Source organism: Ranitomeya imitator, chromosome 6, assembly GCF_032444005.1.
Source record: "Ranitomeya imitator isolate aRanImi1 chromosome 6, aRanImi1.pri, whole genome shotgun sequence".
NCBI classification, from domain to species: domain Eukaryota; kingdom Metazoa; phylum Chordata; class Amphibia; order Anura; family Dendrobatidae; genus Ranitomeya; species Ranitomeya imitator.
Window position 1 is genome coordinate 18,865,411 of NC_091287.1, and position 20,645 is coordinate 18,886,055.

Here is a 20,645-nt window from a genome sequence, read left to right on the forward strand (position 1 = left end):
CTTCGATTCATGACTTTGGATGGAATCCACGTGACTCATTTCACCAATCTGAGTGGTGACGGTTTTCCTCGGCCTAGAAGCTCTTGCAGTTTTTGCAGACTCACGCTTGGATCTTGGACCATCCATGGCCGGTGCCCCCCGCAGACAGCTGTCCCTCCACTCATCCAATGTGTCATCTCCATGTGGTGATCACGTTACATTCGGGATCCCGCTGCTTTGTAATGTTGCTGCTATATATAGGGAGCAGCTGATGATCTAAGTCAGCTGGAATAGAAAGGCTTTCAAATACTGGGTGGTGGCGGTGTGTTAGGTCGCAAGGAAGACGTCTTTCTTCCAAGACTTATTCATAATAGAAGAAAGTCACATCTGAGCAGGCTTCGTGGCCAAAGTAGAAGATCGGTGATCCAAAATGACACTTCCCGTGCAACAGAGTGAAGAGCAGAGACTCTACCAGCAAACATTGCTTCAAGATGGTCTCAAGGATATGTTGGACAACGACAAGTTCATAGATTGCATCTTGAAGATAAAGGGAAAGGAATTTCCATGCCACCGGCTAGTCTTGGCAGCTTGCAGCCCTTACTTCCGAGCCATGTTCCTCTCAGACTTAGAGGAGAGCAAGAAAAAAGAAATTGATCTTGAAGATGTGGATCCCGACGTGATGGGGAAGATTCTTCATTACATCTACACTTCTGAAATCGAGATTACGGAGAAAAACGTTCAGGACATCTTCTCTGTGGCCAATATGTTCCAGATCCCTTCCATATTCACAGTCTGTGTCTCCTTTCTCCAGAAAAAGTTGTGTCTTAGTAACTGTCTGGCCATCTTTCGCTTGGGTCTCATGTTGGATTGTCCTCGTCTGGCCGTCTCCTCTAGAGACTTCCTATGCGATCGCTTCAACCTAATCACCAGGGACAATGAGTTCTACCAACTGTCCGCTGATGAACTCATTGCTGTCATATCCAGCGACAACCTCAACATTGAGAAGGAAGAGGAGGTCTTCGAAGTTGTCATGAAGTGGGCTGTCAAGGAGAAAGAAAGCCGAGTCAAAGACCTGCCCGTCATTTTCGAAAGTATCCGCTTCCGTCTCATGCCTCAGGACTATATCAAGAACAAAGTAGAGAAGCACGAGTTGGTTAAATCTAGTCCAGAAGTCTTGAAGAAGCTTCAGATGGTCAAGGAGGCCCAAGGAGGAAAACTTCCGGTGGTTAAGAAGAAGTCGGGAAAATCAGAACCGGACAAAGATGGGGACAAGGTAGACAATGGAGATGTTGAGGATGGTCAAGAAAATGAAGACGCCCTTCCTGGAATTCTGAATGATACATTGAGATTTGGAATGTTTTTAAAGGACCTGGTCTTCATGATTAGTGACACGGGGGCAGTCGGATATGATCCAATTGCAAATGAGTGCTTCTTTGCTTCACTATCAGCTCAGATCCCGAAAAATCACGTCAGTTTGGTAACGAAGGAAAACCAGATCTTTGTGGCTGGTGGACTTTACTACAATGAGGAGAGCAAAGACGAACCACTCAGTTCATACTTCTTACAGGTAAGCCCTTGAAGACAGTTTTCAATGCTCTCTAGGAAAAAAAATGTTATTCTTGTATCTATGGTTATCACAAATTTTACAACAATCCAAAAAAGATGGTTAATAAAAGTATTTTCACTAATTTTCTGGCCTAAAACACCTACAAACTTTTGTTTTTGGTCAATCTGGGTTGAGCTGGAGTATTTTGGGGCTTGGCTAAGCCAACCTGTCTAATTCATAAAAGGTTATTATGCCACTATGGTGTCGTAACTTCCTCCAGAAATGTCCTACAGACCCTGAGTGGAGCAATATTCCTGGAGGAAGGTTTAAGATGCGACTAAATCACCACATTGAGTGGCGCGTGCCTCCTGATGAATGAGGCTCGTCATCTCCTACGACTGCCACCACAATGCCAGGCTTGATGAATCGGATTTGAAAAGTTCAGGAGTCTATAGAGATAAGCCAACAAAGTATAATAATGTATCAAATGCACCGAAATATTAAATTAATTTAATCATTAATCAAAATAATCAATGTTATCCTGACCGTCGATGATGAGAATAGTCAACACAGATGATCTGAAGTCGTTACCGAGCCCGGATTAAAGTCTAGGCTTACCCAAAAAAAACAAAGGGGGACACATAAAAACTTCCCACTTTATTCAATGCACATGAAGACCCTCACGGAGCCGTGTGTTGGGTCCTGACAAGTGTCACAATAGCACTTACACAGGTGGTAAATTAACTTAAAATGAAGTTAATAACAATAATAATCATTAAAAATCTGAATAATACTAATAATACATTTTATTCACAGTGTAAAATCAAAAACAAACTGGAGCCTCGTGTGGTAATGTGTGAGGACGGAGCCTCGTGTGACAATGTGTGAGGACGGAGCCTCGTGTGGTAATGTGTGGGGACAGAGCCTCGTGTGGTAATGTGTGGGGACGCAGCCTCGTGTGGTAATGTGGGGGGCGGAGCCTCGTGTGGTAATGTGGGGGGACGGAGCCTCGTGTGGTAATGTGTGGGGACAGAGCCTCATGTGGTAATGTGTGAGGACGGAGCCTCGTGTGGTAATGTGTGAGGACGGAGCCTCGTGTGGTAATGTGGGGGGACGGAGCCTCGTGTGGTAATGTGTGGGGATGGAGCCTCGTGTGGTAATGTGTGAGGACGGAGCCTCTTGTGGTAATGTGTGGGGACGCAGCCTCGTGTGGTAATGTGTGAGGACGGAGCCTCGTGTGGTAATGTGGGGGGACGGAGCCTCGTGTGGTAATGTGGGGGGACGGAGCCTCGTGTGGTAATGTGGGGGGACAGAGCCTCGTGTGGTAATGTGTGAGGATGGAGCCTCGTGTGGTAATGTGTGGGGACGGAGCCTCGTGTGGTAATGTGTGGGGACGGAGCCTCATGTGGTAATGTGTGGGGACAGAGCCTCGTGTGGTAATGTGTGGGGACCAGGGTCGGACTGGAGTGCCTAGGGCCCACCAGGGGAATTAACTCTAGGGGCCCACTCTACAGCTACCATAAACTTTTTTTTTATATATCTCTGTCAGCACAGAATTAGGCCGGCGTCACACTGGCGAGTTTTACGGACGTATGAGCGCAGAAAATACATCCATAAAATACGTATAACACACGGCCCAATGATTCTCTATGCCCCAGCTCCTATCAGCCGTATTTTAATCAAATAAATCACCACATTGAGTGGCGCGTGCCTCCTGATGAATGAGGCTCGTCATCTCCTACGACTGCCACCACAATGCCAGGCTTGATGAATCGGATTTGAAAAGTTCAGGAGTCTATAGAGATAAGCCAACAAAGTATAATAATGTATCAAATGCACCGAAATATTAAATTAATTTAATCATTAATCAAAATAATCAATGTTATCCTGACCGTCGATGATGAGAATAGTCAACACAGATGATCTGAAGTCGTTACCGAGCCCGGATTAAAGTCTAGGCTTACCCAAAAAAAACAAAGGGGGACACATAAAAACTTCCCACTTTATTCAATGCACATGAAGACCCTCACGGAGCCGTGTGTTGGGTCCTGACAAGTGTCACAATAGCACTTACACAGGTGGTAAATTAACTTAAAATGAAGTTAATAACAATAATAATCATTAAAAATCTGAATAATACTAATAATACATTTTATTCACAGTGTAAAATCAAAAACAAACTGGAGCCTCGTGTGGTAATGTGTGAGGACGGAGCCTCGTGTGACAATGTGTGAGGACGGAGCCTCGTGTGGTAATGTGTGGGGACAGAGCCTCGTGTGGTAATGTGTGGGGACGCAGCCTCGTGTGGTAATGTGGGGGGCGGAGCCTCGTGTGGTAATGTGGGGGGACGGAGCCTCGTGTGGTAATGTGTGGGGACAGAGCCTCATGTGGTAATGTGTGAGGACGGAGCCTCGTGTGGTAATGTGTGAGGACGGAGCCTCGTGTGGTAATGTGGGGGGACGGAGCCTCGTGTGGTAATGTGTGGGGATGGAGCCTCGTGTGGTAATGTGTGAGGACGGAGCCTCTTGTGGTAATGTGTGGGGACGCAGCCTCGTGTGGTAATGTGTGAGGACGGAGCCTCGTGTGGTAATGTGGGGGGACGGAGCCTCGTGTGGTAATGTGGGGGGACGGAGCCTCGTGTGGTAATGTGGGGGGACAGAGCCTCGTGTGGTAATGTGTGAGGATGGAGCCTCGTGTGGTAATGTGTGGGGACGGAGCCTCGTGTGGTAATGTGTGGGGACGGAGCCTCATGTGGTAATGTGTGGGGACAGAGCCTCGTGTGGTAATGTGTGGGGACCAGGGTCGGACTGGAGTGCCTAGGGCCCACCAGGGGAATTAACTCTAGGGGCCCACTCTACAGCTACCATAAACTTTTTTTTTATATATCTCTGTCAGCACAGAATTAGGCCGGCGTCACACTGGCGAGTTTTACGGACGTATGAGCGCAGAAAATACATCCATAAAATACGTATAACACACGGCCCAATGATTCTCTATGCCCCAGCTCCTATCAGCCGTATTTTACGGATCCCTATTATATGATCTTCTACGGCCGTAGAAAATCGCAGCATGCTGCGTTTGTCACCGTATTGCGCAAAAAAAATCGCCAATGAAAGTCTATGGGGGCGAGAAAAATACGGATTACACACGGACCAGCAGTGTGACTTGAGAGAAATACGCACCGGTGTTATAGAGAAAAGCCGGTAATTCAATTGCCGGCTTTTCATTTCTCCTTCACAAACCCTGACATGATATGAGACATGGTTACATAAAAAAAGCGTGACGTTGCAACGATATCGTTAACAATATCGTTATGTGTGACTCCAGCTTAAGATGGCAGCAGCACGTGACACCCATCAGCAACCTGCAACTGCGTCACAGGAGGCTGACGGGTGCAGGTGAGTGAAGGCTCCGGCCATTGTACCATCTAAATGCCGCTGTCAGTGATTGACAAGGGTATTTAAATAGTTAAAACAGCAGCAATCAAGGCGAGCTCTGATCACTGCTGTTACAGGCAGATGCCGGCTGTGTATCACATCCGACATCTGCCTGGAATGGAGCAGGCTCAGCTCCTGAACCTGCTCAATACAATCACATCCCTATGGTGACAGCTATGACAAGGTTAGAAAATGTCACTTGTCTGTTGCTAAACATGGAAAGACACATACAGTATGACAGAGCCCTTAGATATAGTAACTGTGCACAAACATAAGAATACTTTTACACACCACAATGCACTGTTACATACACACATCTTACAAAAATACATAGAATTCCAGATATACAAACATGCAGACAGGCACACACACATCAGTATACAGTATAAGTACATCACCTGAACCACCATCAGTACGTGGTACATCAATTGTAGTGTCCGGTCAGCCCCATGTACCTTTGTATCACATGAACCTACAACTCCCAGTATGTCCTTAACAATGGAGATACTGGGAGTTGTCAGTCATCAGACTGCGGACCATACAGGAACCACAGCACTGAGGAGACGCAGGCAGGACCACAAATAAACACATCCAGGTATCTCACCTGTGAACCTGTGATGTCTTTTCTGATTAGAGTCGTTCTCTTCCTTTTCATCTCCATCTTGTCCAGACTCCATGATGACTCTTCTCATCCACAGCCGTCTCCGCAGACGTCCATCTTCTCCGCTCTTCTGCAGCACATCTCCACTCGACGCCCTTAAAAATAATAGTGTCATTATAACACGCCTGAATAAAAATATCTGCCCTACACTGAGCCCCTGTAAAGACTGCTCACAATATGACCCACACTGTCCCTCTAATGGTACATGCCCCCCACACTGTCCTCCCACATGGTGTCCCCCCTATACTGCCCAGCCCCTATACTGTGCCCCCTCATCACACTTCTTCTCTTCAGCATACTATTCCCCCCCCCCATACTGCCGCATCTATATGTCCCCCACCACTACGTGGGCTCTGTTCTGTGTCCCCTCACACTTTTCTCCCCCAATCCATCTCCTCATACATTCCTCCCACTCTCCATAATGTCTCCTCACACCTCCCCCTTCAGTTCCCGCACCCATTAACCATACTGTTTCTTCACACATTATCCCCATACTGACTCCTAAAATGTCTCCCGCTATCTCTCCCCAATTATAATAAATCTTTGGAAGAGCACAAAGACACACAGGCATGCAGAAGAACATATACACACCAAGACACGTACACACGTGTGCAGACATGCACTCGCAGACACACACACTTGCAGAAATGGGGACACACATATACACGCAGGCAAGCGCACTTACACACACAAAAAGGCACACGTCAACACACAGACACGCTCATACACACAGATACGCGCCTAAAAATTCACACTCCGACAAGTACACACACAAAATGTGAAAATACACACACGTGAAGTCACATATACACAAAAATGTACACCCAGGGAGACACGCACAATCACATGCAGACACTCAAAGACATACACACCCAGAAATGCACACGTAACACCAGACGCACGCACGCACAGAAATGCAAACACTCAAAGACACACAAATGCATATGTAAATACAGACGCGTGAACGCAGACACACAAAAATGCATACGCAGACACGCACACACAGACATACATGAGCACACATACACATACAGGCATGTACACACAGGCAGGCATATACCCACAGGCATATACATATACACACACAGGCATATATACACACACACAGGCATATATATATACACACACAGGCAAATATACACACACAGGCATATACACACACAGGCATATATATACACACAGGCATATATACACACACAGGCATATACACACACAGGCATATACACACACAGGCATATATATACACACACACAGGCATATATATATATACACACACAGGCATACACACACACACAGGCATATATACACACACAGGCATATACACACAGGCATATATATATATATACACACACACAGGCATATATATATACACACAGGCATATACACGCACACACACAGAGGCATATATACACACACAGGCATATTTATATATATATATATATATATATATATATACACACACACACACAGGCATATACACACACACAGAGGCATATATACAAACACACAGCCATATATACACACACACAGAGGCATATATACACACACACAGAGGCATATATACAAACACACAGCCATATATACACACACACAGGCATATATATATATATACACACACACAGGCATATATATATATATATACACACACACACACAGGCATATACACACACACAGGCATATACACACACAGGCATATATATATATATACACACACAGGCATATATATACACACAGGCATATACACGCACACACACAGAGGCATATATACACACACAGGCATATATATATATATATATATATATATATACACACACACACACAGGCATATACACACACACAGAGGCATATATACAAACACACAGCCATATATACACACACACAGGCATATATATATATATACACACACACAGGCATATATATACACACAGGCATATACACGCACACACAGGCATATACACGCACACACACAGAGGCATATATACACACACAGGCATATATATATATATATATATATATATATATATATATATACACACACACACACAGGCATATACACACACACAGAGGCATATATACACACACACAGGCATATATATATATACACACACACACAGGCATATATACACACACACAGGCATATATATATATATACACACACACACACAGGCATATATATATATATGTACACACACAGGCATATACATGCACACACAGGCATATACACGCACACACACACAGGCAAATATACACACACACAGAGGCATATATACACACACACAGGCATATATATATATATATACACACACACACAGCCATATATACACACGCAGGCATATATATATATATATATATATATATATATATATATACACACACACAGGCATATATACACACACAGGCATATATATATATATATATATACACACACAGCCATATATACACACACAGGCATATATATATATATATATATACACACACAGCCATATATACACACACAGGCATATATATATATATATATATATACACACACAGGCATATACGGTATATATATATACACACACAGCCATATATACACACACAGGCATATATATATATATACACACACAGCCATATATACACACACAGGCATATATATATATATATATATATATATATATATATATATATACACACACAGCCATATATACACACACAGGCATATATATATATATATATATATATATATATATATATATATATACACACAGCCATATATACACACACAGGCATATATATATATATACACACACAGCCATATATACACACACAGGCATATATATATATACACACACACACATAGCTGGGAACACTCACCAAGAGAAACCATGTCTCGCACCTTAGAATAAGCAGCAGCCCAAGCTGTAGTCGGCGCTTCCAGGGAGGGGTCATCACTCAGTTGGAGTTACAGCGCGGGACAGCGGGGGTGGAGACAGGAGAGCACAGGGCGGGGTCACCTGACACCGCTGCTATAGCAACAAGGCACCGGACTGCAGGAAAGCAGAGTGCCGTGCGAGTCGCCGCCCACAAAGAACGTCACCATCCTCCTGAATTCTTATCACGTGAGGCAGTGACAGCGCCGCCGCCGTCAATATATGTGCGCGCGGCCCTGCATAACCTTAGGAGGCGGTTTTAAAGGGTTGAGCCTAGAGTGTATGGGCTCCTTCCAGGTCCTGACTGCAGCCCATACAGTGTAGCCGGCTCACTACTGAAGATGCTAGAGTGTATGGGCTGCAGTCAGGTATATATTCTTGAAGATATCAGACTTTATGGGCTGCTGCCTGGCCCTGACTGCAGTAAATACATGACACTAGAATGTATGTGCTCCTTCAAGGTATAAATTATTAAAGCCAGCAGAATATATGGACTCCTGCCAGGTCCTGACTGCAGCCCATACAGTCTAGTCAGCTCACTGGTGAAGACACTAGACTGTACGGGCTCCTGTCAGGTATATAGTATGGTAGATACAGACTGTACGGGCTCCTGTCAGGTATATATTATTGTAGATACAGACTGTACGGGCTCCTGTCAGGTATATATTATTGTAGATACAGACTGTACGGGCTCCTGTCAGGTATATATTATTGTAGATATAGACTGTACGGGCTCCTGTCAGGTATATAGTATGGTAGATATAGACTGTACGGGCTCCTGTCAGGTATATATTATTGTAGATACAGACTGTACGGGCTCCTGTCAGGTGTATATTATTGTAGATACAGACTGTACGGGCTCCTGTCAGGTATATATTATTGTAGATATAGACTGTACGGGCTCCTGTCAGGTATATATTATTGTAGATATAGACTGTACGGGCTCCTGTCAGGTATATATAGTATGGTAGATACAGACTGTACGGGCTCCTGTCAGGTATATAGTATGGTAGATATAGACTGTACGGGCTCCTGTCAGGTATATATTACTGTAGATACAGACTGTACGGGCTCCTGTCAGGTATATATTACTGTAGATACAGACTGTACGGGCTCCTGTCAGGTATATAGTATGGTAGATATAGACTGTACGGGCTCCTGTCAGGTATATAGTATGGTAGATACAGACTGTACGGGCTCCTGTCAGGTATATAGTAGTGTAGATATAGACTGTACGGGCTCCTGTCAGGTGTATATAGTATGGTAGATATAGACTGTATGGGCTCCTGTCAGGTATATAGTATGGTAGATACAGACTGTACGGGCTCCTGTCAGGTATATAGTAGTGTAGATATAGACTGTACGGGCTCCTGTCAGGTATATATTATTGTAGATATAGACTGTATGGGCTCCTGTCAGGTATATAGTATGGTAGATATAGACTGTACGGGCTCCTGTCAGGTATATATTACTGTAGATACAGACTGTACGGGCTCCTGTCAGGTATATAGTATGGTAGATACAGACTGTACGGGCTCCTGTCAGGTATATAGTATGGTAGATACAGACTGTACGGGCTCCTGTCAGGTATATATTATTGTAGATATAGACTGTACGGGCTCCTGTCAGGTATATATTATTGTAGATACAGACTGTACGGGCTCCTGTCAGGTATATATTATTGTAGATATAGACTGTACGAGCTCCTGTCAGGTATATATTATTGTAGATACAGACTGTACGGCTCCTGTCAGGTATATAGTATGGTAGATACAGACTGTACGGGCTCCTGTCAGGTATATAGTATGGTAGATACAGACTGTACGGGCTCCTGTCAGGTATATATTATTGTAGATACAGACTGTACGGGCTCCTGTCAGGTATATATTATTGTAGATACAGACTGTATGGGCTCCTGTCAGGTATATATTACTGTAGATACAGACTGTACGGGCTCCTGTCAGGTATATATTACTGTAGATACAGACTGTATGGGCTCCTGTCAGGTATATATTATTGTAGATATAGACTGTACAGGCTCCTGTCAGGTATATAGTATGGTAGATACAGACTGTACGGGCTCCTGTCAGGTGTATATTATTGTAGATACAGACTGTACGGACTCCTGTCAGGTATATATTATTGTAGATACAGACTGTATGGGCTCCTGTCAGGTATATATTATTGTAGATATAGACTGTATGGGCTCCTGTCAGGTATATATTACTGTAGATACAGACTGTACGGGCTCCTGTCAGGTATATATTACTGTAGATACAGACTGTATGGGCTCCTGTCAGGTATATATTACTGTAGATATAGACTGTACAGGCTCCTGTCAGGTATATAGTATGGTAGATATAGACTGTACGGACTCCTGTCAGGTATATATTATTGTAGATATAGACTGTACAGGCTCCTGTCAGGTATATAGTATGGTAGATACAGACTGTACGGGCTCCTGTCAGGTATATATTATTGTAGATATAGACTGTACAGGCTCCTGTCAGGTATATAGTATGGTAGATACAGACTGTACGGGCTCCTGTCAGGTATATATTATTGTAGATATAGACTGTACGGGCTCCTGTCAGGTGTATATAGTATTGTAGATACAGACTGTACGGCTCCTGTCAGGTATATAGTATGGTAGATACAGACTGTATGGGCTCCTGTCAGGTATATATTATTGTAGATACAGACTGTACGGGCTCCTGTCAGGTGTATATAGTATGGTAGATATAGACTGTACGGGCTCCTGTCAGGTATATAGTATGGTAGATACAGACTGTACGGGCTCCTGTCAGGTATATATTATTGTAGATACAGACTGTACGGGCTCCTGTCAGGTATATATTATTGTAGATATAGACTGTATGGGCTCCTGTCAGGTATATATTACTGTAGATACAGACTGTACGGGCTCCTGTCAGGTATATATTACTGTAGATACAGACTGTATGGGCTCCTGTCAGGTATATATTATTGTAGATATAGACTGTACAGGCTCCTGTCAGGTATATAGTATGGTAGATACAGACTGTACGGGCTCCTGTCAGGTATATATTATTGTAGATATAGACTGTACGGGCTCCTGTCAGGTGTATATAGTATTGTAGATACAGACTGTACGGCTCCTGTCAGGTATATAGTATGGTAGATACAGACTGTACGGGCTCCTGTCAGGTATATAGTATGGTAGATACAGACTGTACGGGCTCCTGTCAGGTATATATTATTGTAGATACAGACTGTACGGGCTCCTGTCAGGTATATATTATTGTAGATACAGACTGTACGGGCTCCTGTCAGGTATATAGTATGGTAGATATAGACTGTACGGGCTGCTGTCAGGTATATAGTATGGTAGATACAGACTGTACGGGCTCCTGTCAGGTATATATTATTGTAGATACAGACTGTACGGGCTCCTGTCAGGTATATATTATTGTAGATACAGACTGTACGGGCTCCTGTCAGGTATATATTATTGTAGATATAGACTGTACAGGCTCCTGTCAGGTATATAGTATGGTAGATACAGACTGTACGGGCTCCTGTCAGGTATATATTAATGTAGATATAGACTGTACGGGCTCCTGTCAGGTATATATTATTGTAGATACAGACTGTACGGGCTCCTGTCAGGTATATAGTATGGTAGATACAGACTGTACGGGCTCCTGTCAGGTATATATTATTGTAGATATAGACTGTATGGGCTCCTGTCAGGTATATATTACTGTAGATACAGACTGTACGGGCTCCTGTCAGGTATATATTACTGTAGATACAGACTGTATGGGCTCCTGTCAGGTATATATTATTGTAGATATAGACTGTACGGGCTCCTGTCAGGTATATATTATTGTAGATATAGACTGTACAGGCTCCTGTCAGGTATATAGTATGGTAGATACAGACTGTATGGGCTCCTGTCAGGTATATAGTATGGTAGATACAGACTGTACGGGCTCCTGTCAGGTATATATTATTGTAGATATAGACTGTACAGGCTCCTGTCAGGTATATAGTATGGTAGATACAGACTGTATGGGCTCCTGTCAGGTATATAGTATGGTAGATACAGACTGTACGGGCTCCTGTCAGGTATATATTATTGTAGATATAGACTGTACAGGCTCCTGTCAGGTATATAGTATGGTAGATACAGACTGTACGGGCTCCTGTCAGGTATGTATTATTGTAGATACAGACTGTACGGGCTCCTGTCAGGTATATATTATTGTAGATATAGACTGTACGGGCTCCTGTCAGGTATATATTATTGTAGATACAGACTGTACGGGCTCCTGTCAGGTATATATTATTGTAGATATAGACTGTACGGGCTCCTGTCAGGTATATAGTATGGTAGATATAGACTGTATGGGCTCCTGTCAGGTATATAGTATGGTAGATATAGACTGTACGGGCTCCTGTCAGGTATATAGTATGGTAGATACAGACTGTACGGGCTCCTGTCAGGTATATATTATTGTAGATATAGACTGTACGGGCTCCTGTCAGGTATATATTACTGTAGATATAGACTGTACGGGCTCCTGTCAGGTATATATTACTGTAGATACAGACTGTATGGGCTCCTGTCAGGTATATATTATTGTAGATATAGACTGTACAGGCTCCTGTCAGGTATATAGTATGGTAGATACAGACTGTACGGGCTCCTGTCAGGTATGTATTATTGTAGATATAGACTGTACGGGCTCCTGTCAGGTATATATTATTGTAGATATAGACTGTACAGGCTCCTGTCAGGTCTATAGTATGGTAGATATAGACTGTACAGGCTCCTGTCAGGTATATATTATTGTAGATATAGACTGTACGGGCTCCTGTCAGGTATATATTATTGTAGATATAGACTGTACAGGCTCCTGTCAGGTATATATTATTGTAGATACAGACTGTACAGGCTCCTGTCAGGTATATAGTATGGTAGATACAGACTGTACGGGCTCCTGTCAGGTATATATTATTGTAGATACAGACTGTACAGGCTCCTGTCAGGTATATAGTATGGTAGATACAGACTGTACGGGCTCCTGTCAGGTATATATTATTGTAGATATAGACTGTACGGGCTCCTGTCAGGTATATATTATTGTAGATACAGACTGTACGGGCTCCTGTCAGGTATATATTATTGTAGATACAGACTGTACGGGCTCCTGTCAGGTATATATTATTGTAGATATAGACTGTACGGGCTCCTGTCAGGTATATATTATTGTAGATACAGACTGTACGGGCTCCTGTCAGGTATATATTATTGTAGATATAGACTGTACAGGCTCCTGTCAGGTATCTATTATTGTAGATACAGACTGTACGGGCCCCTGTCAGGTATATATTATTGTAGATACAGACTGTACGGGCTCCTGTCAGGTATATAGTATGGTAGATACAGACTGTACGGGCTCCTGTCAGGTATATAGTATTGTAGATACAGACTGTACGGGCTCCTGTCAGGTATATAGTATGGTAGATACAGACTGTACGGGCTCCTGTCAGGTGTATATTATTGTAGATATAGACTGTATGGGCTCCTGTCAGGTATATAGTATGGTAGATACAGACTGTACGGGCTCCTGTCAGGTATATATTATTGTAGATATAGACTGTATGGGCTCCTGTCAGGTATATAGTATGGTAGATACAGACTGTACGGGCTCCTGTCAGGTATATAGTATTGTAGATACAGACTGTACGGGCTCCTGTCAGGTATATAGTATGGTAGATATAGACTGTACGGGCTCCTGTCAGGTATATATTATTGTAGATATAGACTGTACGGGCTCCTGTCAGGTATATATTATTGTAGATATAGACTGTACGGGCTCCTGTCAGGTATATAGTATGGTAGATATAGACTGTACGGGCTCCTGTCAGGTCTATATTATTGTAGATACAGACTGTACGGGCTCCTGTCAGGTATATATTATTGTAGATACAGACTGTACGGGCTCCTGTCAGGTATATAGTATGGTAGATACAGACTGTACGGGCTCCTGTCAGGTATATATTACTGTAGATACAGACTGTACGGGCTCCTGTCAGGTATATAGTATGGTAGATACAGACTGTACGGGCTCCTGTCAGGTATATATTATTGTAGATATAGACTGTACGGGCTCCTGTCAGGTATATATTATTGTAGATACAGACTGTACGGGCTCCTGTCAGGTATATATTATTGTAGATACAGACTGTACGGGCTCCTGTCAGGTATATATTATTGTAGATACAGACTGTACGGGCTCCTGTCAGGTATATATTATTGTAGATATAGACTGTACGGGCTCCTGTCAGGTATATAGTATGGTAGATACAGACTGTACGGGCTCCTGTCAGGTATATATTATTGTAGATACAGACTGTACGGGCTCCTGTCAGGTATATAGTATGGTAGATATAGACTGTACGGGCTCCTGTCAGGTATATATTATTGTAGATACAGACTGTATGGGCTCCTGTCAGGTATATATTATTGTAGATATAGACTGTACGGGCTCCTGTCAGGTATATAGTATGGTAGATACAGACTGTACGGGCTCCTGTCAGGTCTATAGTATGGTAGATACAGACTGTACGGGCTCCTGTCAGGTATATAGTATGGTAGATATAGACTGTACGGGCTCCTGTCAGGTATATAGTATGGTAGATATAGACTGTACAGGCTTCTGTCAGGTATGTAGTATTGTAGATACAGACTGTACGGGCTCCTGTCACGTGTATATTATTGATGTCAGAATGTATGGGCTCCTGTCAGGTATATATATTATTGTAGATACAGACTGTACGGGCTCCTGTCAGGTATATAGTATGGTAGATACAGACTGTACGGGCTCCTGTCAGGTATATATTAATGATGGTATCAGAATGTATGGGCTCCTGTCAGGTATATATTATTGATATCAGAATGTATGGGCTCCTGTCAGGTATATATTATTGATGGTATCAGAATGTATGGGCTCCTGTCAGGTATATATTATTGATGGTATCAGAATGTATGGGCTCCTGTCAGGTGTATATTAGTGATGATATCAGAATGTACGGGTTCCTGTCAGGTATATATTACTGATGATATCAGAATGTATGGGCCCCTGTCAGGTATATATTACTGATGATATCAGAATGTATGGGCCCCTGTCAGGTATATATTACTGATGATATCAGAATGTATGGGCCCCTGTCAGGTATATATGCTGCGATTGTTCTCGTATGCCGATTCGGCATGAAAAAATAATCACAGATGTGATCTGCCCCATAGATTAACACTGGTCCGAGTGCCATGCGATGTTTTCTCACATAGCGCTCGTCCGTATTCTACGCTAGTGTGACCCCGGCCTGAAACTTATGAAGAGACACAGACCACCTGCAGCTCAGCCTTCATCAATATTTAAATTACAAGTTTTTCACCATCCAAAAAATGCTATTTTTTACCTAGTTCCATAGGTTTCTTAAAGTGAACCTGTCACCAGGTTTTCCCCATATATAGTACCACCAGAACCTATATGCCCTTATACACACCCTTCTACAGTGCTGTACCGTACATACCGTATATACTCGAGTATAAGCCAAGATTTTCAGCCCACTTTTTTGGGCTGAAAGTGACCCTCTCGGCTTATACTCAAGTCATTGTCGGCGGGGGAGGGGGAGCGGCGGCTGTCACATACTCACCTGCTCCCGGTGCGGTCCCTGCATGTCCGATGGTCTCCGTGCAGCTCTTCCTTTGTTCAACGGTCACGTGGAACCGCTCATTAATGAATATGGATGCATATTCATTACTTTAATGAGCTGTTCGTGACAGCTGAACATAGGAAGACGCTGCCGACTCCCGGAGACCATCTGACAGTGAGAAGCTGCCAGGGACCGCGTCGGGAGCAGGTGAGTATAACGGGGGAGGTGAGCATTGCGCGATATTCACCTCTCCCCTTTCCACCGCTGCGGGCCGCTATGTCCTCTGGCTGTGACGGTTTAGGTCAGAGGGCACGATGACGTAGTTAGTGTGCGCGCCGCCCTCTGCCTGAACAGTCAGTGCAGAGGATGGAAGACAGAGCAGCGCGCAGCAGTGGAAAGTGCCGGGGGCCTGAGCGAAGAGAGGCGAGTATGTTTTTTTATTTTATTCGCAGCAACGGCAAATGGGGCATAATGTGTGGAGCATCTCATGGGGCATAATGTGTGGAGCATCTCATGGGGCATAATCTATGGAGTAAAATCTATGGAGCATCTTATGGGGCCATCAACCTTTATGCAGCATTGTATGGGGCAAAAGTTTCTATGAAGCATCTTATGGGGCCATTATTAACATTTGTGCAGCATTATATGGGGCATATTTTAATATGGAGCATCTTATGGGGCCATCATAAACTTTATGGAGCATTATATGGGGCTCCTCATTCAATATGGATATTCAAAAACACTTAACCTACTGATGTCTCAATTAATTTTACTTTTATTGGCATCTATTTTTATTTTTGACATTTACCAGTAGCTGCTGCGTTTTCCACCCTAAGGCTTATACTCGAGTCATTAAGTTTTCCCAGTTTTGTGTGGCAAAATTAGGGGGGGGGGGGGTCAGCTTCTACTCGAGTATATACGGTATGTCCCTAAGCCAATGTGCATAATGTAAATAACTTCTTATACTCACCTACGGGGCGGTCCGGTGTTATGTTTGGCGCTGGTCTTCATCTGGCACAGTCCTTCCCGTGGATGATGTGTTCTACATCATCCACACAACCTCCCTCATCACGCTTCTGTGCAGGAACACTTCTCTGCCGAGCACAAAGCAAAGTACTGCAACGGGCAGAAAGAAGTGCGATGCACAGGAGCACGATGGAAGACACCGTGTGGGTGACATAGGACGCGTCATCGACTCAAAGAAAGAAGGACGGTGATAGAAGAGGAGAAGGCCCCGGATTAAGACTAGCAAAGCCCATTGTATGGGGCTAGGCAAGTCTTAAGGGCATACAGATAGTGGTTGTGCTTTATAAAATGCTGTATATAAGGGTATACAGGCAGTGGGCCTACTATATATACACAGCATTCTAGAATGCTGTATATAAAGGCATATAGATAGTGGTCGTACTTTATGTGGGGGGGGGGGGACAGAAAAAATGATTGAATACCCTGTAGTAAGTGAACGGCTACAGTGCAAGAAAATAAAGGGTACTTAGTTAACACTTTTTTGGGGGCCTGAGAAAGGAGTCAGAAAAGAGCATCGGGGCGGGCGCGCTGCTGTGAATGTCAGTGTCTATATCTAGCACGGCATAATTTTCATAACCAGCAGAGGGAAAGCTGAAAGCTGATGTTAATATTCTGGAAAGGAGCCAATAACCATAAAGGTTCCCAGGCTATTAATATCAGCTCACAGCTGTTTGCTTAGCCTTTACTGGCTATTTTACAGTGGGACACAAAATATTGACATGGGGTCCCCCTATAAAAGCTGTAGGCTGATATTAATAGCCTGTGAAGAGGCCATGGATATTGGCAGCCCCAGAGGCTAAAAACCATCAGCTCTCAGCCATCCCAGAAATGGCGCATCTTATAGATCTGCCAATTCTGGTACTTAGCCTCGCTCTTCCCACTTGCCCTGTAGCAGTGGGGCTCAGATTTGTGGGGTTGATGTCACCATTTTATTGTCAAGTAACATCAAGCCCACAGGTTAGTAATGGAGAGGCATCTATCAGACACCTCTCCATTAGTAAGCTGGCCTACTGTCACCTTACAATACAAAGGTGACATTAACCCCTTATTACCCCATATGCCACCGCTACAGGGCAGTGAGAACAGAGGCCGAGTGCCAGAATTGGCGCATCTTACAGATGCACCTTTTCTGGGGTGGCAATAACCATGGTCCCTCTCTAGGCTATAATATCTGTCCTCAGTCACTGACTTTCCCTCTGTGGCACAGTAAATTGTGTGGGAGCCCACGCCAGTTTTTTCAGTGAAAACATTTTTATTAAATACATACAGGTCCCAAATTTTACACACACACACACACACACACACAATACTCACCGTATTAGTCACTGACCTATATAAATCTAACCGTTCTGCAATGGTTTACTGTATGTAAACCATGTCTCCTATCCTGCAATGATTTGACAGAAGCCGACAAATTAACTATTTGTAAATATTGTAAGCTGTCAAGTGTGATTTTACTGTACACTGCACCTGAATTGCAAGCCTTTCAAAGGACACCGTTGCGTATTTCTCGCAAGTCACACTGATGGCCCGTGTGGTATGAGTTTTTCTTGCATAAACAGACTTTCATTGGGGATTCTCGGCTGTTATACGGTGCAAATCGCAGCATAGTGCAATTTCACTCGCACATATAATACGGCCGTGAAAAAAAAAAAGTGATGGGAGCTGCCCAACAGATTAACATTGGTCCGAGTGCTATGCAATTTTTTTTTTCCTCGCATAGCACTCGTCCGTATTCCTCTCTAGTGTGACTCCGGCCTTAAAGGGAAAAATCATTCAAAATTTGAAAATTTCTATTTTTTAAAATTTCTGATATTTTTACAAAATAATGCAAAACATATTAACCCAAGTTTATCATTAGCCCAAGTTTACCATTATCATACAGTCTAATATGTCAGGGAAAAAAACAACCTCAATATCAATGGAATATGTTGAAGCATTCCAGAGTTATTACTACATAAAGTGACACTGGTCAGATTTTAAAAAATTGGCCCCGTCACTGAGGGGTTAAATGCTTGTACAAGTGAACATTGTTTCAAAAGTGGTTTACCTGTCTAAGACTGGTTTCACACCAGCGTTCGGCAGCCTTCTTCCTCCGTTAAGCCCCACCCACTGCTACACCTCTTCTTTCAGCTCCGCCTACGTCTGCATGCATCCCCTATCTTTAACATTGGGTACACAGGCACGTGTCGTTTTGACGATGCGCTGAACTGCGTCGAACGCAACATGTTGCATTTTGTTGCGGTCGGCGCAGCGTTAAAACAACGCATGCAGAGGCATCCGCTTGGCCTGCGTACCCAATGTTAAAGATAGGGTATGCAGGACGCATGCAGATGCAGGACGCATGCAGACGTAGGCGGAACTGAAGGAAGACGTGTGGCATTGGGCGGGGCTTAACGGAGGAAGAAGGCTGCCATCCGCAGCCCTGCCGAATGCTGGTGTGAAACCAGCCCAAGGCTGTTATTATAGCACCTTACGTCTTACGCTAGGTTCACATTGCGTTAGTGCAATCCGTTAAGCGCATAGCGCTAACGCAATGTTTCTAGAGGGTCGGCGTTCACCCTCCCCGCTAGCGCAGATCCCCGATCTGCGGTAGCGAGGAACGGGCCTCGGTCCGTCACAAAAGAACGGCACATCGCTAGCGCGTGCCGAAAATGGCATGCGCTAGTGATGCGCTTCAGCTAAAAGTAACATTGCTGTCAATGGGTGCGCTAACGGACCCGTTGCACGGCGTTAATTTCGACATTTTCGTCGTGCAACGCAGTCCGTTAGCGTTAACCCATTAACGCAATGTGAACCTAGCTTTACACAGATACATCATGGGCTTGTCCTGCCCTACGCATGAAATGAAAGACAAATACAATGTGGAGACTTAATCAGAGCAATGTTTTATTTACATTCAGAACTGGTTTAAGAGGTAAACAATTACCATTTCTCACAGAAATCTCAGACTTTTACTTATAGAAATACTGGATAAATATCATTTTAACATTAGATATAGAAATATTTCTAATTTTCTAAAACTGTCTTTTTTGCATAGAAAAACTTTATGCCTTTCCTTGTTTCATTTTATGCATTTCTAAAGTATTGTAAAAATGTAATATGCTGTTGGTGCATGCGGGCAGGACTGTCGGTAGGGTATGCGGCTCTGAAGCCCCCCCCCTCAGGCCTGCCTCCGGTGTCTGAGGTTTCGGTGTCCCGGACCTGAGATCATAATACCGGCCTTGAATTGTGAAGGACACGGCAGCCGATCCTGAGAAACATCCAAGGTGGGAATGCCCCATCATGTCGAAGAGAGTCTGCTAGATCCAGGCCTAGCAGACCAGTGCTGGTGGGTTCATGGATGCCAGGAGGGAGCTGGCCTAAAGGAAGGTCTCGTC

General features: G+C 43.7%; 1 protein-coding gene across 1 annotated transcript in view; it reads left to right on the forward strand.

The window, feature by feature from the left end:
* Positions 1-283: 283 nt before the first annotated feature.
* The window catches only part of KLHL40 (kelch like family member 40), a 56,595-nt gene continuing 36,233 nt past the window's right edge, over positions 284-20,645 (forward strand). The window contains exon 1 of the mRNA XM_069729265.1: positions 284-1,546. Within this exon, the coding sequence (XP_069585366.1) occupies positions 410-1,546 (1,137 nt within the window). The 5' untranslated portion in view covers positions 284-409. The remainder of the gene's footprint in view (positions 1,547-20,645) is intronic.